This window comes from Crotalus tigris, unplaced genomic scaffold (assembly GCF_016545835.1).
Source record: "Crotalus tigris isolate CLP2741 ecotype Arizona unplaced genomic scaffold, ASM1654583v1 scf7180000017668.6805642782:7212621, whole genome shotgun sequence".
NCBI classification, from domain to species: domain Eukaryota; kingdom Metazoa; phylum Chordata; class Lepidosauria; order Squamata; family Viperidae; genus Crotalus; species Crotalus tigris.
The window spans coordinates 4992697-5012463 of NW_024096554.1; the positions used below are offsets into that span (position 1 = coordinate 4992697).

A 19767-nucleotide genomic window follows, 5' to 3' on the forward strand; every position below is an offset into this window, starting at 1 on the left:
TTCCTTCTCCAGTGGATCACATTTTGTCAGAACTCTCTGCTATAATCTGTCAGTCTTGGGTGGCCCTGCACGGCATAGTTTATAGCTTCATTGAGTTACGCAAGCCCCTTCGCCACAACAAGGCAGTAATCCATAAAGGGGAAGCATTTAGGTAAACTCTATTTAACATGGCTTTTGATTGTTTGATAAACCTATGAAACAATATTGGTTTGTTTGTTTCATTTATTTCCCAGCTATCTTGCCAGGGGTCCACTCTAGGTGGCTTACAAGAAAATGAAAGGCATGTAAACAAAAGTAAAATAGTAGAACAATAAAATAAATATAATATATGCATAAATAAAATAAAATAAACAATGAAAATGTACACCATAAGTCAATACGATATCCAAAAAGATGGGCAGGTGGATAGCAGAGCAACGGGGGGTGGGGGGTGGAGGAGTCTGCCATCAATCCAATAGCCATCTGCAGCATGGACCTCTCCTATTTGGTCCCTAGGCCAACCAGAAGAGCCAAATCTTTAGGCTCTTGCGGAAAGATAGGAGGACTGGGGCAGATCTTAACTTAGAGGGTAAAATATATGGAAAACCTGATTTAAATAATCATACCCTTAGAATGAAATACTTTATCTGATGACAAAGTATTTATCTGAGACAGCCAGATATTTCCCAAGAATAGCTTGATAATAAGAAATTGTGAAATACGTTAAGCTCTTAGAAAAATTATTGCAAAAATGCAGATCTCTTTTGTTTTCTAACCAATAAGGATGTCATTCAATTTTTCTCCAGTAGATGGAAATGGATGCTTTTACATACAAAACATGGAATTCAATGTTGCATGCAAAAAAAAAAATCAACTAAATAATAAGAATGTCATCATTCCACTTAGCAGCTATCTACCAGGGTATTTTACAACCAATAGAGAATAGAGATGCTATCCCTGGGGGAAAAGGGGAGCTTGATCCTTTTTTTTTTTTAAGAATAAATTCATGAAAATCATTCAGACTTAGTCAGGCTTACCTTAAATTCTACATATAGTGTACTAAATTAATGCAGTATACTTTTAACGCTAATATATATATATTAAATCTGGATACAACATTGTTTCATCTAATTTTTACAAATGTATTTATATTTTATACAGTAAAGTATGGATTTTGGGTGCATGTTTTCCTATAATCAGATAAAACTGAATAGAGTCGCTTGACCATGAGATCGGTGACATATAAATTTAAATCTTTTTTTTATAAAAAAAGTAAATAAATAACCTCAAAATATAGGTACTAATTAACTAAGTTTGTAAACTCAGGACCAAGTCAAGGGTGGTTAAAAGTTCTTTGCTGTAGCCAAAGGGGGAAACAGCAGTCACTTTTTAAAAAATAGGTGATAGTTAAGTTGATAAAGATGCAGAAGAATATGTCAACAAAGGCATTCAAATACTGCTGAAATAAGGAAGTCCAATAAAAAAATGTATATAGGGAGGAGATTTTTCTCTCAGAGCTTTAAATGCTAGGCTCTTCACAAAAATTCTGCCACACAAATGCCAGTCTTTAAACATATTGCTCCCTCTAAGTGAACACTGAATAAATGAATATTCAAGTCCATTTTGTAGAACACATACGATAAATATTTTAAAATTCAGTTAATATCAGCTGAAAAAAATTAAATCATTATTTTGTATCAATGGTTTTTGATTACAATAAAGTCCAGTTAAAAAAAGGGTCTGCAATTTTATACAATCTAAGTCACATTTAGTTTGAATGGAGTGCACAGGATTATACCTAAAAAATGGATGGGAAAGGAAAAAGAAATGTGTCAGGACAAAAAACTAAATGTATTTACTCATCCCCACATATTAAAAAAATATCCTTCTAATTCATTCAGAATAACTTTTCAGTATCAGCTTTTGGAAGTGTTCTGAGGACCAAAAGTTGCCTAATCCTAAAACAAAACTATCCCTAATAATAATTGGGGAGTTATGTAGAATTTAATGTGCAAATATATTTGTTTTTGATTTTGTAATCATAAATCTCAAGTAACAAAAGTGACAATTCCACTGAAACAGACCAAGACACTTGCAGCATTTTTCATAAATTGGTATATTTACTGTCTTGATAATTTTGATACAAATAAAACAAACATCATATATCTGCTCAACATGTAAGTTTTACTACCCGAATGTTTCTAGCCATAACGTAACAACCTCAAACTTTGAAGATGAATGCTAGTAGTTGCATTCACACTTAATGATCAACTATAATATATGGTTATGTACATATATTATATATAACCATATAACATATGGTTATGGAGTGATCCAATGCAGGGTGCCAGGATTTCAAAATAGATTTGGGAAACAATAAAAGCTTCCGTTTCACTGAAATAGCAATCAGAAGCTAATTTAAAATAAACCTAGTTTTGCTAAACAAACCATAAAAATAATGCTAGCATGAAGTAGGCTTATTTAGAAACTACCTATAATTAATTTTAAGCCACAATACCTGGTTTATACATTATGCTAAGTCATGACACAGTGTCTATTCTGAAAGGAAGGGAGCTTAGTTAATATGGAACACACTATAAACTTACCACTATTATGAACATAACCATAATAATGTCTAAAATTATACTTATTCTTGCTTTATTGCTATTATTGGTTGCATTTTTTTTCTTTCAGAAAGAAGAACATTGAAGGGTGGATGCTTGCACTGCACAAATTCTTGGTCATACACCTAAATTATAATTATGACTTACTATTATATGCAAGCCCTGTGCACATCTCTTCATTTTCTTCCTTTGAAGGTGACAAAATTAATATAGATCAATTATAAATCATTTAGAATAGTTTAACAGTTAATGAGCAGATTTAATTAGTTGCAACTAGAAACTAAAACAAATCAAACTAAATTAAATTGTTCTATGGTTCTCAGATCCTCTATTTTTGGGAAATGTCAAAAATGAAAGCTGAAAAATAAGGTAAGCTTTGTTTGGCCATTGAATTATGCATTTAATACTGGGTTTCCATTCTAGAATTCTTAAGTAAAAGTAAATGGTTCTTTAACCATGTGCTGTAAGAGAGAATTTATCTCTATCACTGATGATACTCTAGTCTAGCCCTCATGGGATGCAAACTATTTGCTTTGCAATCAAATGTGTCTGAAGTGCCCACAGGAAAACTAGACAAATATCAAAGGAAGCATCTAAAAAGGGACTTAATATGAACAGCTAGATGAATATGAGCAAAATCACTGAACTTTAAGACAAGATCATAGGATCACTCCTTATAATTTTTACAAAATATTGTTATGATTATCAGAAATTTTGTCAATTTCGCAAAGAGCCAACATTTTTCTGTCTGTTTCAAACCTTTTGAATATGTAAAGGATTTAGAATTCAAATGATCCATTCTCCACACATTATTAAATTATTTTCAAAAATGAGTAAGTTTCATCGAGAAAGAAGAAAAGTAAGGAGACGCTACTATTTAATTATTCTGACAGAACCAACATTTTCTTTTATTGGATCCTTGGGCCACAACTGTCTTCAGTAGCAATTAAGAAACTCTATGTTTTCTGCAGAATTTCTGCAGTGCAATTATTGAAAAAAAAATATAAATCAGAAAGATTCCCAAGAAAAATCTGATAAGAAGGTATCAATTTGGTCTCACCTTCTGAATCTTTGCCTACAATACTCTTAACCCCTCTCTCAATATTCATGTTTCTAGGATTCAGTTGTCACCTTTATTCCCTATTGTTTTTCCTCATTGGTATTCAGGTGATGTATCAAAATAATGTTGCTTTAGGCAAGCAATTATATCTCAATCTCCACTAGCGAATCCTAACAGAAAATCAAAACATTGGTATTCCAAGTAGAACCCTCAGGCATTACAATTCTCTTTTATTGGTTGAAATAAGCCATGGTACATGCTTATAATGTCTATCTGTATTAAAAAAAACCACAGAATTTCTACTTGAGGACATTCATGTACAAAGGCATTTGAAACTAAATCAACATGCTAAATAAAATAGATGTAGGAAAAGCTGTTATGTTTAATTCTCCTCAACAGTTTAAAATGCAGCAAGATAAGGAATGTTTTCTTATCTCTTTCAAAATAGTACTTATTTCTGAGATTTTTGTATGAAATTTGGGAAATTTCATTCTATTCCTCTGGTATAATAATTTTTACTGTAACATTTCTAGCTATGATTTGCATATTTAGTTCATTTTATATATGGATATTATTCTTGTTTCACAAAACATTTTAACTAAAATAACAAAAAAGCTGAAATTTTAAAAATGTGTATTTTAACATCTATGTCTGATGAAATGGACTAGTTTGATAGCAATATTAACAATATATTTGCTAATTCTAAATTGCTTGAAAACTATGTAATGTAATATTTAGTAATTAAATAAGTAACAGATATAATAGGGATTCCCTGCAATTAGAATTCTGGAAACTAAAGGTAGTCCTTGAGTTATGACTGTAATGGAGCCTGCTCATTATGGTTGTAAGTCATAATGGTTATAATTTTTAATGTTTTTCGTGATGGTTGTTTAACAACCATGGCAGTTGTTTAGACAAATGCTGCATTTAAGCAAACCAATGGTCGCTATGGGTGTGATTTTGCCCAAAAATGCAAGTAACTACTGGTTTTTAGAAACTGTCGTAAAACGTTAGGACACAGCAAATGGCCATAAATGCAACTGTGTTGTTTAGCTATTTTCTTCTTATAACTTATTTGCCAATGGTTCTAATGGTAGTAGAAATAAGGAAAGATTTATTTATTGAACACAGGATTTAGCAGCCATATCAGACAATTGCCAGTTTCTGAGTAGGCAAGGGAGATGTTTGCATTATTTATGCTTCCTTTAATTCCTTCATCTCTTTTTTATGGTTGGAATGGAATCTTTTCCATGAAGAAAAGTCTTTTCTCATTCTTCCCTTCCCTTCAATTGGTACTTGAATTTTTATTTTCTCAGCATTTTTGCCTTCCTGCCTAGGTAATTCTCCCAAATTAGGGAAAAATCTTTGTACCATTAACAGATGGTTAACTAATATTAACCTCATCAAAATGAGAAATAGTTTTATACCATAATTTTGAAAGGAAATTGCACCTGAGTATACTTTTTTGCGCATGTTTATATGCTGCCATTGCTCAGCAATTATTTCAGAGGACTGGATTTGTCAGAAAGTTGTTGCGATGAAAGGTTTACTCTTCTATATTGAACAATTATACAAAATATGTTAATTGATTTCTGAAACATATAAAAATCCCTCTAAGTATAAAAGTCAGAAAAGGTGCAAAAATGGAGGTATTCCTCAAGCTAACAATTTTCTCTCAAGTCTAGTAGAATATGGTAAATATAGTTTACAGTGGATATTTTAACAAGGCAAAAAAGTAGCACAAGTGAGCATCACAAATTCTAATGTTCCTTCTACAACTATAACTTTTTATGTGATTTCTTCCTTCTAATTCTTGTCACAGGTAGACCTCGCTTGTCGACTGCCTTGTTTAGTGGCCTTTTGAAGTTATGATCTCACATTTATGACGATGCAGCATCCACACCATTATGTGATTGCCATTCGGGCACTTCATAACCAGTAGATGTTTACAGTCATTGCAACATCCCATAGTCATGAGATTGCCATTTGGGTGCTACACAATGGACTTGCAACAAACATAATTAATTGGAGAATGCAAAAGTGAAATCGGAAGTTACGGTCATGTGATAACTTGCTTTGCAGTCATGGATGATTTGTTTAATGACCGTGGCTGAAGGGCTAAACCTATTGTGGTCAAGTGATGTTTCACTGAGTGGCTGTAGGGTTTAGTGATAGATCTGCCAGTCCCAATTGTGGTCAGTAAGCAAGGACTACTTTATATACATTGTCTATATAGCCTCTATGCATAAGAATCATTCCTATACTACAAACTATTAAGATTGGATTTACGCCAATGAATGTTTACTGTTAAATTATCTACAAAAGGCAAACAATATATTCTGTTCAGTGTTACTGAGAGGAAAATAATCAATGCCGTGTGCTATCAAAAACTGGCACAGAATACAATGGTTACGATAAGCTTTCTGGGAGGGTCAGCCACTGTGGTTTCTGTTAAATGTTGAACCATGATAGTGAGACCAAAAACTGAGAGGTTATCAAAACCTGCCTTAATTTTAAAATTGTTACAGACTGCCTGAAACAGTCATCTTGTAGAAACTGTGACCTACAAGTCAGAGACTTTATATATCCAAGTTATATCCAATTTAATTTCAAATTAGGCTACCACATTTTCAGAGCTAAACTGGGAAGCAAAGCATACATAAAAGACCTAAGAACAGGAATAGTAGAGCTGTCAATTTTAACTTGACTCATTCATAAAGAAATATGCAAAATTTGGTAAATTCTTAGTAAAAATGAAAGGAAAGCCATTGTCATCTATTTCTATTTTGGGAACCTTGGACTACATGCTGCAGTATAATCTCAGGTGCTATATTTATTATTTCTTTATTTCCTCCCACAAACTTCCACCTATACTTAATCTCTCTCTTGCTTGTTGGCTCTCTTCCTCCTCCATGGATTCTGTCTTTGGAATACAGCCAGAAATTTCAACATCAAAAAATCAATGAAGAAAAACAAGCCCCTCAAAAAAGCTGTAGTATGTTGAAGTACCATCCAAACAAAGTAGTATTCATTTCCAGAGTAGAAGCTTAGCACCCTCACTTCTATCTGAAGTCAGCAACTGGGATATAAGAGCATAGGAGGGGCAAGGCCAGTTTAAAAAAAATAATGAATACTTTGGTTACCGTGATGACCATGACAGCTCTCTTCTTCGGCAGAATTCCAACAGTAAGTGAACTGCTTCCTCCCCCATCCCCACCCATCTTTTCCTTCAAGTGAATATCCTTCAGAAACATATCAGTTCTAAATTCCAAAGATGTAGCTTCCTGTCATTTTATGCTTTTTTTCCTGGTCATTTATATATCAATGCCTTGATATATTTATTTAATTGTCTCTGAACTAGTTTTAACATTAAGTTTTGCTTAAACCAAAGATGAAGAAGAAAAGAAAAAGAAAATTCAAACACATTTTTTGAAAATGCATTCTAAGAAAGAGAATTTCAGTTATAACAAAATCAAACTGCTACTTAACAGATAGCAATAGTCATTCCTAAAAAAGAAAGATTTAATACTATCTGACAGGGGTTTGGACTTTGAATGCTTATACTTTTTAACTGAATCCAAATCTAGTTAAATTGTAAGTTAAACTTCACAATGAATAGAAAGATAAATGATATCATCTCCTGACTAGCATACTTTGGGTATGCTAATTTTATACTAAACCTTTTATGCAAGCTTTTTGAAAGTCTGTTGAAAATTATAGAATGGAAGCAACTTAAAATTTACAAAAAACTTTATCAAGCTAATTATGTTAGTTTTTGTCATGAATTCAAATATTTTTGAATAAAAAGGAGCCTTCAGTGATACTGCAACGATGAGGAAATGGCAATGTAAAGATCCAAAGTAACAGCCAAACTCACCACATCTCAGTAATAAGAGAAATGCACAGCATAATTTTTGTAGCCAGAATAATAAAAATTAAAGAATTATGAAAATTACCAGGTCACATAAAATGGAAATGTATCATGTCCTTCTCTGAGGCTGTATGTCATCTAATGAGACCTAAGACACATGTCTCTTTTGCTGCTGCCACTGTCCTTTGAAATGAGTCCCCCCCACACTTCTGTTCAGATGGCCCAACCCTGTTAGCCTTTCACAGAGCCATGAAGACTTGACTTTTCTTCCGAATTCTGAGATAATTGAGAATTCCACTGAGAAAATGTCTGTCATGCTTAGGCTCAACTAAGTGGATCTGTATAATCATGGTTCTGACATGGTTCCGAAAGAAAGCAGATTTTCAAAGAATTTTGAGGCTTTTTCCTCTAAAAGAATCTTTTATTATTCTGCATAGCTTCGGCACTAACAAAGTTAAGCCAGAAACTGAATCCTCCCTCCCCCAAGCATCTGTAACAAAGCATAACTCACTCCTTCATTTTACAGTCATCAATCACATTCTCCAATTAATGTGAACCGTGAGGTGCCCCTCCCGTTGCAGCTGAGCTGACCTTGGCCACACTGTGCCCAGACATTGTTATGGTTAACTTGCATACTTTCCCACCCCTTAACCTACTGCTATCTGTCTTAACTCTAGAAATGCTACTCGGCTAAATAAAACAGGTTTGCTTCTTCATATATGGCAAGCAAGAACATACGATGTTAGCAGTCTTGACAGGTTCACTATTTTGATTTCTATTTTCTTTACTTATGTATACAACCCAGAGTCATCTGATTAGTTGGGTGGTCTTCAAAATTCTTTAAATAAATGAATTCTGATACCATAATTATTTACTACTTATATTTGTTTTATATTGGAATATAAAATATTTGTTTTGAAGATGTAGACTATAATAAAGAAATGTGGCCTTTTAGAGAAATCACACTACTTATTTTCTTGAGGTTGGATAAAATCCAAGCACATGAATAGTAAATATTGGGCATATGCATGTACAAAGAGACAAATGAAAATTCTATTTCACAGGGAAAAATATTGCACATGCTGTATCTTTGCCATTTATTATCTTATGCTAAACAATTTCTAATTCATGCTCATCTTTGCTGACTATAATTTTATCAGGTCTTGAAAACATTTCTTCTATTTTCTTTTTATTAGAATGTTCACATATTATATAACCTTTTATACAACTCTGGAATTGGATTTCTTTGCTCTGGGTTGTTTCCAGAATTCCCAATAACTCTAACTATATAAAATCTTCCCTGTACCTCATAAATAGGCCAGGCAAAGAAAGAAAAAAGCAAAGAAGGAGATGCAGATATTTGAACCAGTCTTCTTTATCTAATCATGGAATTTTTAAAAATCGTTTTTCATGCTTTACTTTGGCTTATAATAATTCTGGAAAAGATTTTGCTTGCATTTCAGTATCTAGTTAATCCAAAAGTAAAGTTTTACTAAAACAAATGAAACTTACTTCTGTGTAGACCTGTATAAAAATGCATTGCCTATGAATTTGGTACAAGATGGCTGAAAACAAGTTTTTTTTTAAGCCTCAAATACTATTCAGTAATAATCTTATCATACAAGGAATCACTCCTCTCTCTTGACATACTGTACATATTATTCTTATTGAATAAACAAGTCTTATAAACCCATTCCCTACATTTTTCCATAATCTTTCTGAAGACAAGGGTTCTTTAGAGTGATCTGCATTAGGCACTAGTATTATATGTTTCTAGAAGTAAGGATAAAGTAGGATATTTCCTCTTAAAGCTCCACATATGCCTTCAAGCAGCAACATCCACCATTCCCTTCCATCTTGGCTTTTCCTCAAAGAAAACTTCTTTTCAATATTGTTAATTTTGATGCAAGTGTATAATATCGTCAAATTTGCATATAAACATTTGGATTTTACTATGATTTTTCAAGTGTTGATTCTTCTTCTTTACCATCAAATTGGGAGGAAGATCTAGGGTTCCATATGAAGCTTGATGTTTCTCTTAGAATTATAAAAAATATACAAATCAACTGAAGAGAATTAGAAGTTTATGGGAGGGGGGAAATAGTAGAACAAAGTTGGCAGTTTTTCTATTCTTACATATAAGTGAAATATGTGCAAAAGTGAATAAATCAGTATGTATTTTAGAACAGATTTAAACCTCCTGACAGGCATAACAGTTGAAAGAGGTGGGGCGGGAGAAAGATAAAGATGCTGTAAGTGTCTAAAATACTAAGTGCTTTATTCTTCTGTAAAAACAGCAAAAGGAAATCACTGTGGTTTCCACAAAGAACAGGGATCTCAATCTGTAGATTAATAATTTAAAAGCAATTTCCTATCATTTTGCATATATTTCTGTTTCAGGCTGTGTGTGTTTGTGTGCCTGTGTGTGTATGTGTGATCAATAGGTACTTTTCTAGAACGGAATATTTTTCTTCACATTCATCAGGCAATGATATATTTCAGCTTCATGCAGCAGGACAGTATAACTGGTATCAGAAGGGTAGTAATTATTGCATACTTCTTGAAATACTATAGATTCTAGGAGATAAACTGTCTTTGTTTATAACAAAAATACATTTGCATAAATCTTAAGAGACTAGGATCAGATTGTTTGTGAAGCTCCTACTGTGTTCTTCTATTGTAGTAGCTGGTTTTTTTTGGTCCAAGTTCTTATGTTTGAAGTTCTGTTTTTAACTATTTTAATTTTGATGTGTTGTAAGTCACCCAGAATCTAGGCAAACAATAATAAATGAAGAAGATGATAATAATGATATCTTTCCTATAATTAAAATTTTGGCAAATTCCTTTGGGAATAGAAAATGGTCCTTTTATATAAATTGTGGGTGTATGGGTGTATTAGTGCATGTGTGAATTTATGCATGATGCATCTAACAGAACTATAGAAAAATTATGCACTAATTTGGAAGATAGGAACTGAAATAGTACAATTGCCTAGAATTACAAAAAAAAAATACAATTGTTTTAATAAGTGAATACACAGGACTTACTTATTTCTGCTGCTTAATTCATTAAAATCCATAGCAGAATGGAAAAATATTAACTAAATTTTTTACTTATTTTATTCAGTAGAAATTCTTGAAATTTACCATAGATGTCTTAAATAGTTCTCAGCCAATGATTATGCATGTTCAGCAACACTCTGAAGATACAATACAGCTGAACAAGTAGACTTACTACCAGTCTTAGAAGCTGCAATCGTTGCAATATTCCTGTAGTCACATGATAATAATTTGGGTGCTTGGCAACCAGCTCACAATTATGATGGTTGCAGTATCTCATAGTTATTGAATTATCATTTGTGACCTTCACTGTTAGCTTCAGACAAGTAGTCATTGGGAAATCCAGCAGGAGATCACAAATAGAAATCACCAGATGTTTTGCCTAACAACCACAACTGGAACTCCCGGAACTGCTGTCATAATTTGGTGTGATCATTTAGCCTTGCTTACCTATGGAGTTCTCAGTCCCAACTGCCGTCATTAACCAAGGACTACCTGTGCCTCATAAATACACACTGTCAACAATTCTATGAAATCTTATGCTGTATAATGACCTCAGTAAAGTTATGTAAGTAATTATGAGAAATCGCAAATAAGCTGGCACTTAAAAACAGAGACGCTGAGCTCATCAGCAAAGGCTCCAAAATAATACCTTTGTGGGTGCTGTAAAGGGCTGCAAATGTCACCATAAAAAATGTGGTGGAGTATTTCCCAGCATTAACCAGATGGGGAAAGGCCCGTTTAGTATCCCGGTATCGGCGCAGGCACTGGACAAATCTCAGCCAAGCAGGAATGCACTGAACAACCGCACGCACACCATAAGCATAGGTGTTGCAAACCTGAACGCCTATAAAAAAAAATTCTCAAAAGGTAAGAAATCTCTAGGAAAATGATATTGTGAATTACAGATGAACAATTCCAGTTAATATTCAACAATATAAATCAAATACTTTAAAGTACCCAGGCACGCATAACATATGTGTGTTCAGCGATATGGGAATATTGGAAAATGTAAACTTAGCAAATAAATACAATTCTTTATTTCCATCCCACCCTATCCCCAGTTAAGATCGTCACCCAGATGGACACATTTAGTACCATGTTTCCCTGAAAATAAGACCTAGCTGGAAAAAAAGCCCTAATGTGTCTTTTGGAGCAAAAATTAATATAAGACCCGGTCTTATTTTTGGGAAAACACGGTATATATTACTAAAATTCTCCTTGTCATGCACTTTAATTAAGTGAAATAGTGCATAATAAAGTAACAATTTTTGAACCAAGATACTCAAATGGGCTAATTTACAGAAAGTGTTCAAAATTCAGGACCCATTACTCCCAAGGGAATGAAATATTGGAAACTTAGGCTGCTGAAGGCTGCTTCAGTGGTACTGGCCATTGTTGCACTGCTTGGCTGCCACTGAGGTCACATGATTTTCATTTCCAATGTTTTTTGACAATTTTCTAGCTAATCTTGAAATCCCCCATTCCCTCCCTCATTTCTGATGCTCCATGCCTGATTCCCATAAAGAAACTCACTGGGGAAACTGGCAGGAACTCAGAAGTCACTCCTGCTCCCACTATTTTTTTTGCCAGTCCTGGGTCATTCTGTTTCTCCATTTAGGCAAGGAAATATCTTTGAAACAATGACCCAACAGGGCAGGGGTTGTCTAGTGTATAATGACTGCAACTGTACGGTTGCATTGAATAAATAAAGCTCAGGTTGTCTTAAACACACAGTACGCACCAATTTATACGGCAGTTACATAATCTCTTCTCACTGACATACCTGGATTTTCCAGCAATGAATCTTTAGCTTTCCACTGGAGCTCAAAGCTATAGAAACAGATCATGTATTCAAGGTCCATAAGTATTACAGCCAGACTATTAAGCTGGTCAGCGAGCCAAAAATCTGCGAAACCCACTTTATGGAAGGGGGCAGTGAATACCCGGAACTACATACAAACAAAAGATTCAAATGGTAAAACTGCATTACAAAAACTATTCTATCATTTGTAGAAACTAAAAGAATTCTCAGTGCAATTTTATGTAAATAGCATGTTTAATTATTATGAGCTTGTTTGTCCTAATGCACAGTACGCAACAATCACTAGTTTTAGTATGCATGACCAAAGATAGTAGACTGAGGGAGGTGATGTATCTAACTTTTGAAGTGCTTTGCTTACCTTCACTGTTTACTAATTTTTTTAAAAACATAGTAAGTTTGCAGATAATATTGAACTGGGAATTTGTATTCAAATTTTGTTTTACATTGATTATAATAGGCATTCAAATTAAAACTGTATTATTATGGAGTAATAATAATACAGTTCAGTAATACTACAGTATTAATTGACCTTAACAATTTTATAGAATTCTTTAATGGATTATAAAATACTTTTAGGTTGTCTAGCTCCAAGCATCAAGTTTAGGAAAACTGTTTAGTACTAAAGATAACAGCGGTAGAGATGTTTGTTTTTGTACACTATTGCAACCATAGTGGAAGAAATAGTAAAAACAGATGCTTTTCCATCCATCTCAGTCCATTCCACCTTCAGCTATATGTTTCTCAAACTAGGCCATTTCATGCTCCATTTATTTTGGATTATAGTTCTTCCCGCATGGTTATTTACAATATCAACATTCAAATGCTAAAAGGGCAACACCAAGATCTATACAATACAAACAAGCAAAGGACAGAGGATTATTTATTGTATTTTTATCCCACCTCTTTACTTTATAAGCAACTCAAGGTAGCAAAAATACATTATTCCTTCCTCCTCTATTTTCTCCACAACAACAATCTTGTGAGTGAGTTTGGCTGACAGAGAGTTACTGACCCAAAGTCACCCAGTCAGCTTTCATGCCTGAAGTGGGACTAGAATTCACCGTCTCAGGGTTTCAGGCCAATACTTTAATCACTAGGCCAAACTGGAGTTTTTGCTGGTGACATTTTAGATACCACACATATCTTTTAAATTCCTCCAGTCATAAACTAGACCTACTTTGCCAAAATATAATTACAAAAAAATTTTATCCAGAAACTCTGGCTTTTGTGCTGTTTGGTAGAAATCATTCTTTTCAAAGTATATAAAGGTTTAACCTATAGAAATCTTATAGAAATAACAGCGATTTGATTTGCATATTAAACCACATAAAATGAGGCAACAACAGTATAAAATAGCCTAATGCTTGGAAAATATACATTTCTTTATGAATCCAGAAGCTTAGCTAGTTGGATCAAGTTCAAAATGAAAAGGAGCAGAGTATTCATGATGAATGATGAAGCATTGTAGTCACTGAGACTGTACACATTTATACAAATTAAGCTACATTGTACATCATTTTGAATTTTGTAATTGTAAAGAACAACTGATGATTTCGTAATTCTCCTTATTCACCTCCTTCAATCGTTTCTCCTTCTGCCTATTATATACGGGTTTTGCTGAAATAACAGTTGCATCAAATTTCAGTTCCCCATTGATTTCAAATCAGCTAATTTCAGTATGAATGTTACTTAACAATGTTATGAATATTAAGCTAGAATTCAGTGATTCATTCATTCATTCTGCTCTTTAAAGAGCGGAGTCAAATGCTACAAGAGAATGAGCGAGCAAATCAGCACTCTCAGTGTTAGAAATAAAGGGTACAGTAGAACGGTATGATACTTAAAGCAGTAATTAGAAGTCATATCTATTACTGATGTTTATATTTTGGATATAAGAACAAAATATAATGGTTACATTTTTATGATCAAGACACAATTATTCAAAGAGTAACACTGACAATGGGATGGCTATGAAATGCCAGTGTACATTGCAATCACATATTAAAAAGCATAGTACGTAAAATAGAAGAATTCACAGTACATCTGATCAGTTGTTATCTAAAATGATACTTATTTCAGCAATGGAGATAGAACTATTATATTCCAAAAATAATGTAAGGATTTTACTATCAAACACATATTTATGGGACTTCTGTCAACTTTTGCTGTGCATCATATGGATATCACTGACTAAATGTGCTGTACAAATTACCTATGGATAAGCAATGTAGCCAGTCCATTTAACTAAATCTGAGAATATTTAATGATAATATTTTTGACAGGAAGAGTGGTGAGATTGTCAGTTGCTGATGGATTTTAACTAGATCTTGACTTACCAAGAGTTTAAGCAGCCAAAATCGAGACTTGTAGTAAAAGGTTTTTGTAGGATTGATAAGGAACAGCAGCATAAATCCATACAAGATAAGTGGGTTTGCCTGCATATGAAATCCAGTGCTATCTCCATATATGCATGCCAGCAAACTCAGACACCATAGCGTTCCAAGGAATCCAGCAATCTAGAAAGATTACATTTTTAAATGCAAATTTAGCAGTTATGTGCAGATAAAGCAGGACACAAAATATATTAGGAATATCATACTTCAGTATTACATTACTTATTAATATGTTTTCAGCTACAATTCAAATTCTAAGTTAAAAGTTTTAAACTCTGATATCACTTAGGACCAGACTATATTTATTTATTTTATTTTATTTATTAAATGTATATCTTGCCCATCTCACTGTTGCTATCTATCTCACTCATAAGGCGACTCTACAGGTAGTTTCAACTTACAACTGATCATTTAGTGACTGTTCAAAGTTACAGCAGATGTCCCTAGAACAGTGGTGGTGAACCTATGGCACAGGTGCCAGAGGCAGCACTCAGAGCCCTCTCTGTGGGCATGCATGCCGTTGCCCCAGTCCTAGGCCTTCAGCTGGGTTTTATAAAACATTTTTGCTTTAGGCCTCCACTGCCATGTGCAAAAAAAAAAAAGGTTCAATCAATCAGTCAGTTTCAACTTCTCACGGGGAAAAAAAAAGATCTTGCAAAGTTGGAATTGATTGATTGAACTTTTTAGTCCCACCCAGTCTGCCATTACCACCGCAGCCATGCCTACCCAATGGGCCATACTCCAATTGGCCATACCCACCCAATGGGCCACTCCCACCCGGCATCTGACAATGCATAAGTGGGTTTTGGGTAGCAGTTTGGGCACTTGGTCTTTAAAAGGTTTGCCATCACTGCCCTAGAACTACATTTTAGGCACTTGGCAACTGGTCCACATTTATGAATCTTTGCATTATAGCACAATTTTCAGCATTTTTGCCAGAAACTGGTGTTTACTTTGGTTTCTAGCAAAAAAATGCCCATTGGCTAAAATGGGTTCATTTAACAACCACACTATTCACTTAACGGCCACTACAAAAAGAGTGTATAATTGGCAGTCACATGGTGAGTCACACGTAATGACTGCCATGATTTACTGCCATTATTTCAGGCTCTATTACAGTCGTAAATTGAGGATTACCTGTGTATGGAAAATGTCTTCATTCATCGATACTAACACAACACTTTGAATAACAATTCTCACTCTTCCACTTAAATTTCAGTAGATAAGTGCAAGTTATTTTAGATTATAGTAGACGTGTACCTATAGAATGCCCTTTCAAGAAAGTATTAGCTCACTTCTGCTGATATAAAGGCCTTTTAAAAAAATTATTTTAATGACAATCCATTACATATTTAATACTCCCAAAACAGAGAGGGAAGATAGTAATAATATTTCTATTATTATACTGTAAGCCAGGGCTTTTCAACCGGTGGTACACGTACCACCGGTGGTACTTTGGCACATGGTAGGTGGTATGTGACCTTACTAGACAAGTGTAGCAGGGGAGAAGAATGAGCTGAAGTGACCCAAGCCTGAGGGAGAGGCAGCTGGAGCTGCAGGACTGTCGGGGCTTGGCAGAAGCCCCAGGATCGCCGCAGGGCTCCAGCTGATTGGCACTTCCAGAAGCAGTGCGGAGCTAGAGAACTGAAGAAAAAGGGGAGGAGGAGAGGAGAGGATATAAAAGGAAGTAGTTTTGGTGGGAAAGGGGAAAAAAGACAACAGGGAAAAAGAAGGGGATGGAGAAGAAGCTGTGGAAGGAGTGCTCAGCAGGAAGGGAGAAAAAAAGAGACAGCAAAGAAGCAGCTGTTGCTAGAAGAAAAGGTCCCCTGGTTTGTTTTCTCCAGCCAGGAGAAAGCAATCAGCGCTGATGAAATTAAAAGCCAGGAGACGAGCATGTCGGAAAAGAGGTTGGTTTATTTTGGAAGCCAGTGGGTTGCTGGTCAGCTGGCAGCTTGAATGGATTACCATAAGGATTTTTATACAGTTTTTACAGCAATTCAGAGGCTCAATTTATGTGCCTTGGTTATTGAAATATTTTAGTCTGTTTCACAAAGGCTAGCAATTAGAAATATTGACTTCCGTAGGTTTAATCCCTTTAGACAAATGTAATTAGCTTTACCCCCTTATCTTGAGTTTGTCTATGGCTTTTAGCAAGTTTTCTTTGTAGGTAAACAGGCTTAATTTAAGGTTATCACATTTCGCAATTGCGGAGCCTTTTAGGCTCAGGTTGCTATATTGTTTAAAACTGAGACTACCTGAGGCAGTTTAAGAAAAAAACCCTGGACTTTAGTGTTTCTTTATTCTGGGAGGCTTTTGTGAGCCTTTCTTGCTTTGCATTTCATTCCTGTGTCTTTAAGGGTACAGTGAAGGCACTGGGTTGTGTGTGTGTGCATTCTTACTACACTGTGGAAGAAGAGCTCAGAAGGCAAGGAGGAAGAAGAGGAGAGGGAGAGAGGAAGAAGGGCCGACCAGCCAGCTGGTAGTGGTGCATATTAATAAATATGGATAAATTCATCATACATTTGTCAGTGCAAAGGGAAAGTGATTCAGCAAAGGAATTGCCACCAAAGAAATTAAAACTGGTACTTTTCTCTCTTTTTTTTCTACAGTTTGTAACATTTTATTAGATTATAGAATAAAGTACAAAAATACAAAAGCAAATAGTAGGACACAGTGGGGAGGAAAAAGGGAGGAAAGTGAGGGGGAGAAGGAAAAAAGAACAGACTTCCTCTGTTGCAGTAGAAGGAAGCATTAACATTGAACCTCAACTTTTTACTTTTCCATATTGTAAACTAGCTATTTCTATAACAACAAATGAATCTAATCAATAAAACCCAAAATCCCCCCCCCTTTTTTTTTAGTCATCAAGTTTTTGACACCTTGCTAAGCACTGGTGGTACTCAAATATTGTCATGTCCTGAAAGTGGTACAATCTGTGAAAAGGTTAAAAACCCTGCTTTAAGCCACCCAAAGTTATTGGATACTATAAGGGCAGCAAATAAATTTTACATATAAACAAAAACAATTTTCATCATAGCCAATATTTAATCACAAAACAAAAAAACTATGTGCATAGAATTCTGTGGCCAGATGCTGAACTTCCTAGTTAGTATGGCCAGTGTGAGATGCTTCCATTTTAAAGAAAAATCTTAGAAAAATACTTCACAATAATTAAAACAAACAAATAATAAATTTAGCTAGAATCTGTGCAACTGAATTAAAGAGGTCCTGCTTTTCAAAATAAGTACAGGCACATGTAAAGCTCCTTGAATTATAGAACTTACCTCAAATAGATGCTGATGGGACAAATTACTGCGGGGATTGAGCTCAAAGATGAGAACATGATTCACTCCAGCTTGCCTCCAGCCATACGTGTTAATGCCAAGGAGAAAAAGGAATTCTATCAGAAGAAAGCCCCCTCGATAGATTCTTATCAGTGGCCACACATTTGATCCTTTCATTTTAAACACACCTATCGAAGAAAAAATGCAAATCAAACTTATACAAAATGAACAACCTACTAGAGATAACTAAGGTACATTTTCTTTATAATAAAGGACATATTCTTTTCTCTGTACTTAAAATCTGCAATAAATGTATTTAAAAGTCATATTTGCTTAATTTCAGCAATTATGCTCCCTTTCTGATCAGAACAGAGTCAGCTGACCCTCCATATTTGCTGATCTACACTTCCCAGCAGGCTGGCCCAACCTGTGAAACTGTAATGAATGCTGGGAATTATATTTCAGCAATATATGAAAAGTTTCAGCAGATAGTAACACCTGTCTGATCTTGTCTGAATTTAGAAGGTAAATAGGAGCAGGCCTTGGTGCTATGGTGGGAAACAGTAATGGCAAACATTTCCATACTGTTGAAGAAATTAACATATTTGTATCTGTGAAATCCCCAGGAGTGTGCTTGAAGTGCTCTTTATCTTTTGATATAAAGACTACAGCTTCTTTATCTAGGTGTACATAGAGCAAGTTTCATTATCCTGATAGAAACTTGAAGATGACTCAGACATGATTCTTTCTTTTCCATTTTACTACAATATGTACACTAGTCCTAGCTGCTATACATAAACAAAATGCTTTATATGGCCATTTCAATGCAAGCACCAGCTGTCAAGCATCAGCACAAGGATATAAAAATTATTTCCCTTTGATGTTCCCTAGCAGTTGATACTGAGAAGCATGTAACCTTTGAAGACAGACATTCCATACAATCCACATCATTAGTTGATACTGATATAGTCTCTCCATTTTTATAGCCAACCAAGATAATTCCAATTACTATCATATGGCTGTACACCAAAGCTTGTTGATATTCCACATTTATTATTTTTATAAATAACTCAAGACAGCAAACATACCCAATACTCCTTTCTCCTCTTATTTTCCCCACAACAAACCTGTGAGGTAGATTAGGCTGAGAATGAATGACTGGCCTAAAGTCACCCAGCTGACTTTCATGCCTAAGGCGAGACTAGAATTCAAGTCTCTCAGTTTCTAACCTGATGCCTTAACCCAGACATGTCAAACTCACGACGTCACGTGACGTCGCACAACGTATCGGGACGGTTTTGCCATTGCCAGCAATGGGGTGGGTGCGGCTTCCGGATGATGCGTCCGGCCTGCGGACCGGCAATTTGACACCCCTGCCTTAACCAGTAGACCAAATTGGCTCTCATTATGCGTTTCTACCTAATAATCTGTTTTCTTTGATGACCTCAAGTTGTAGTATTAGGAGAGAGAAACCTGTTTGCTCCCTTTCTTCATTTCATTTATATATTTACTTATTTATTTATCACCACAATCTATATGGACTCATTGCAATCAATAACAACAGCAAGTACATTATTTAAAAATAATAGGAATGCTGATGAAAGATCATAACTAAATGCTCCTTATTTATTTATTTAACATATCAATAATTTAATTACAAAATATATGCCAT

General features: G+C 34.7%; 1 protein-coding gene across 2 annotated transcripts in view; it reads right to left on the minus strand.

Moving 5' to 3' along the window:
- XPR1 (xenotropic and polytropic retrovirus receptor 1) overlaps nucleotides 1–19767 on the minus strand; it is a 117951-nt gene that overhangs the window by 22994 nt on the left and 75190 nt on the right. The window contains exons 8-12 of one of the 2 annotated variants that reach the window (XM_039337137.1): nucleotides 18096–18283; nucleotides 14755–14934; nucleotides 12380–12545; nucleotides 11246–11440; nucleotides 8200–9571 (exon numbers count right to left, since the gene is read on the minus strand). In XM_039337137.1, coding sequence (XP_039193071.1) covers nucleotides 9429–9571; nucleotides 11246–11440; nucleotides 12380–12545; nucleotides 14755–14934; nucleotides 18096–18283 — 872 coding nt within the window. In that variant the 3' untranslated portion in view covers nucleotides 8200–9428. Of the gene's footprint in view, nucleotides 1–8199; nucleotides 9572–11245; nucleotides 11441–12379; nucleotides 12546–14754; nucleotides 14935–18095; nucleotides 18284–19767 lie in introns of those variants that run through there. The other variant, XM_039337136.1, reaches the window with a different exon arrangement.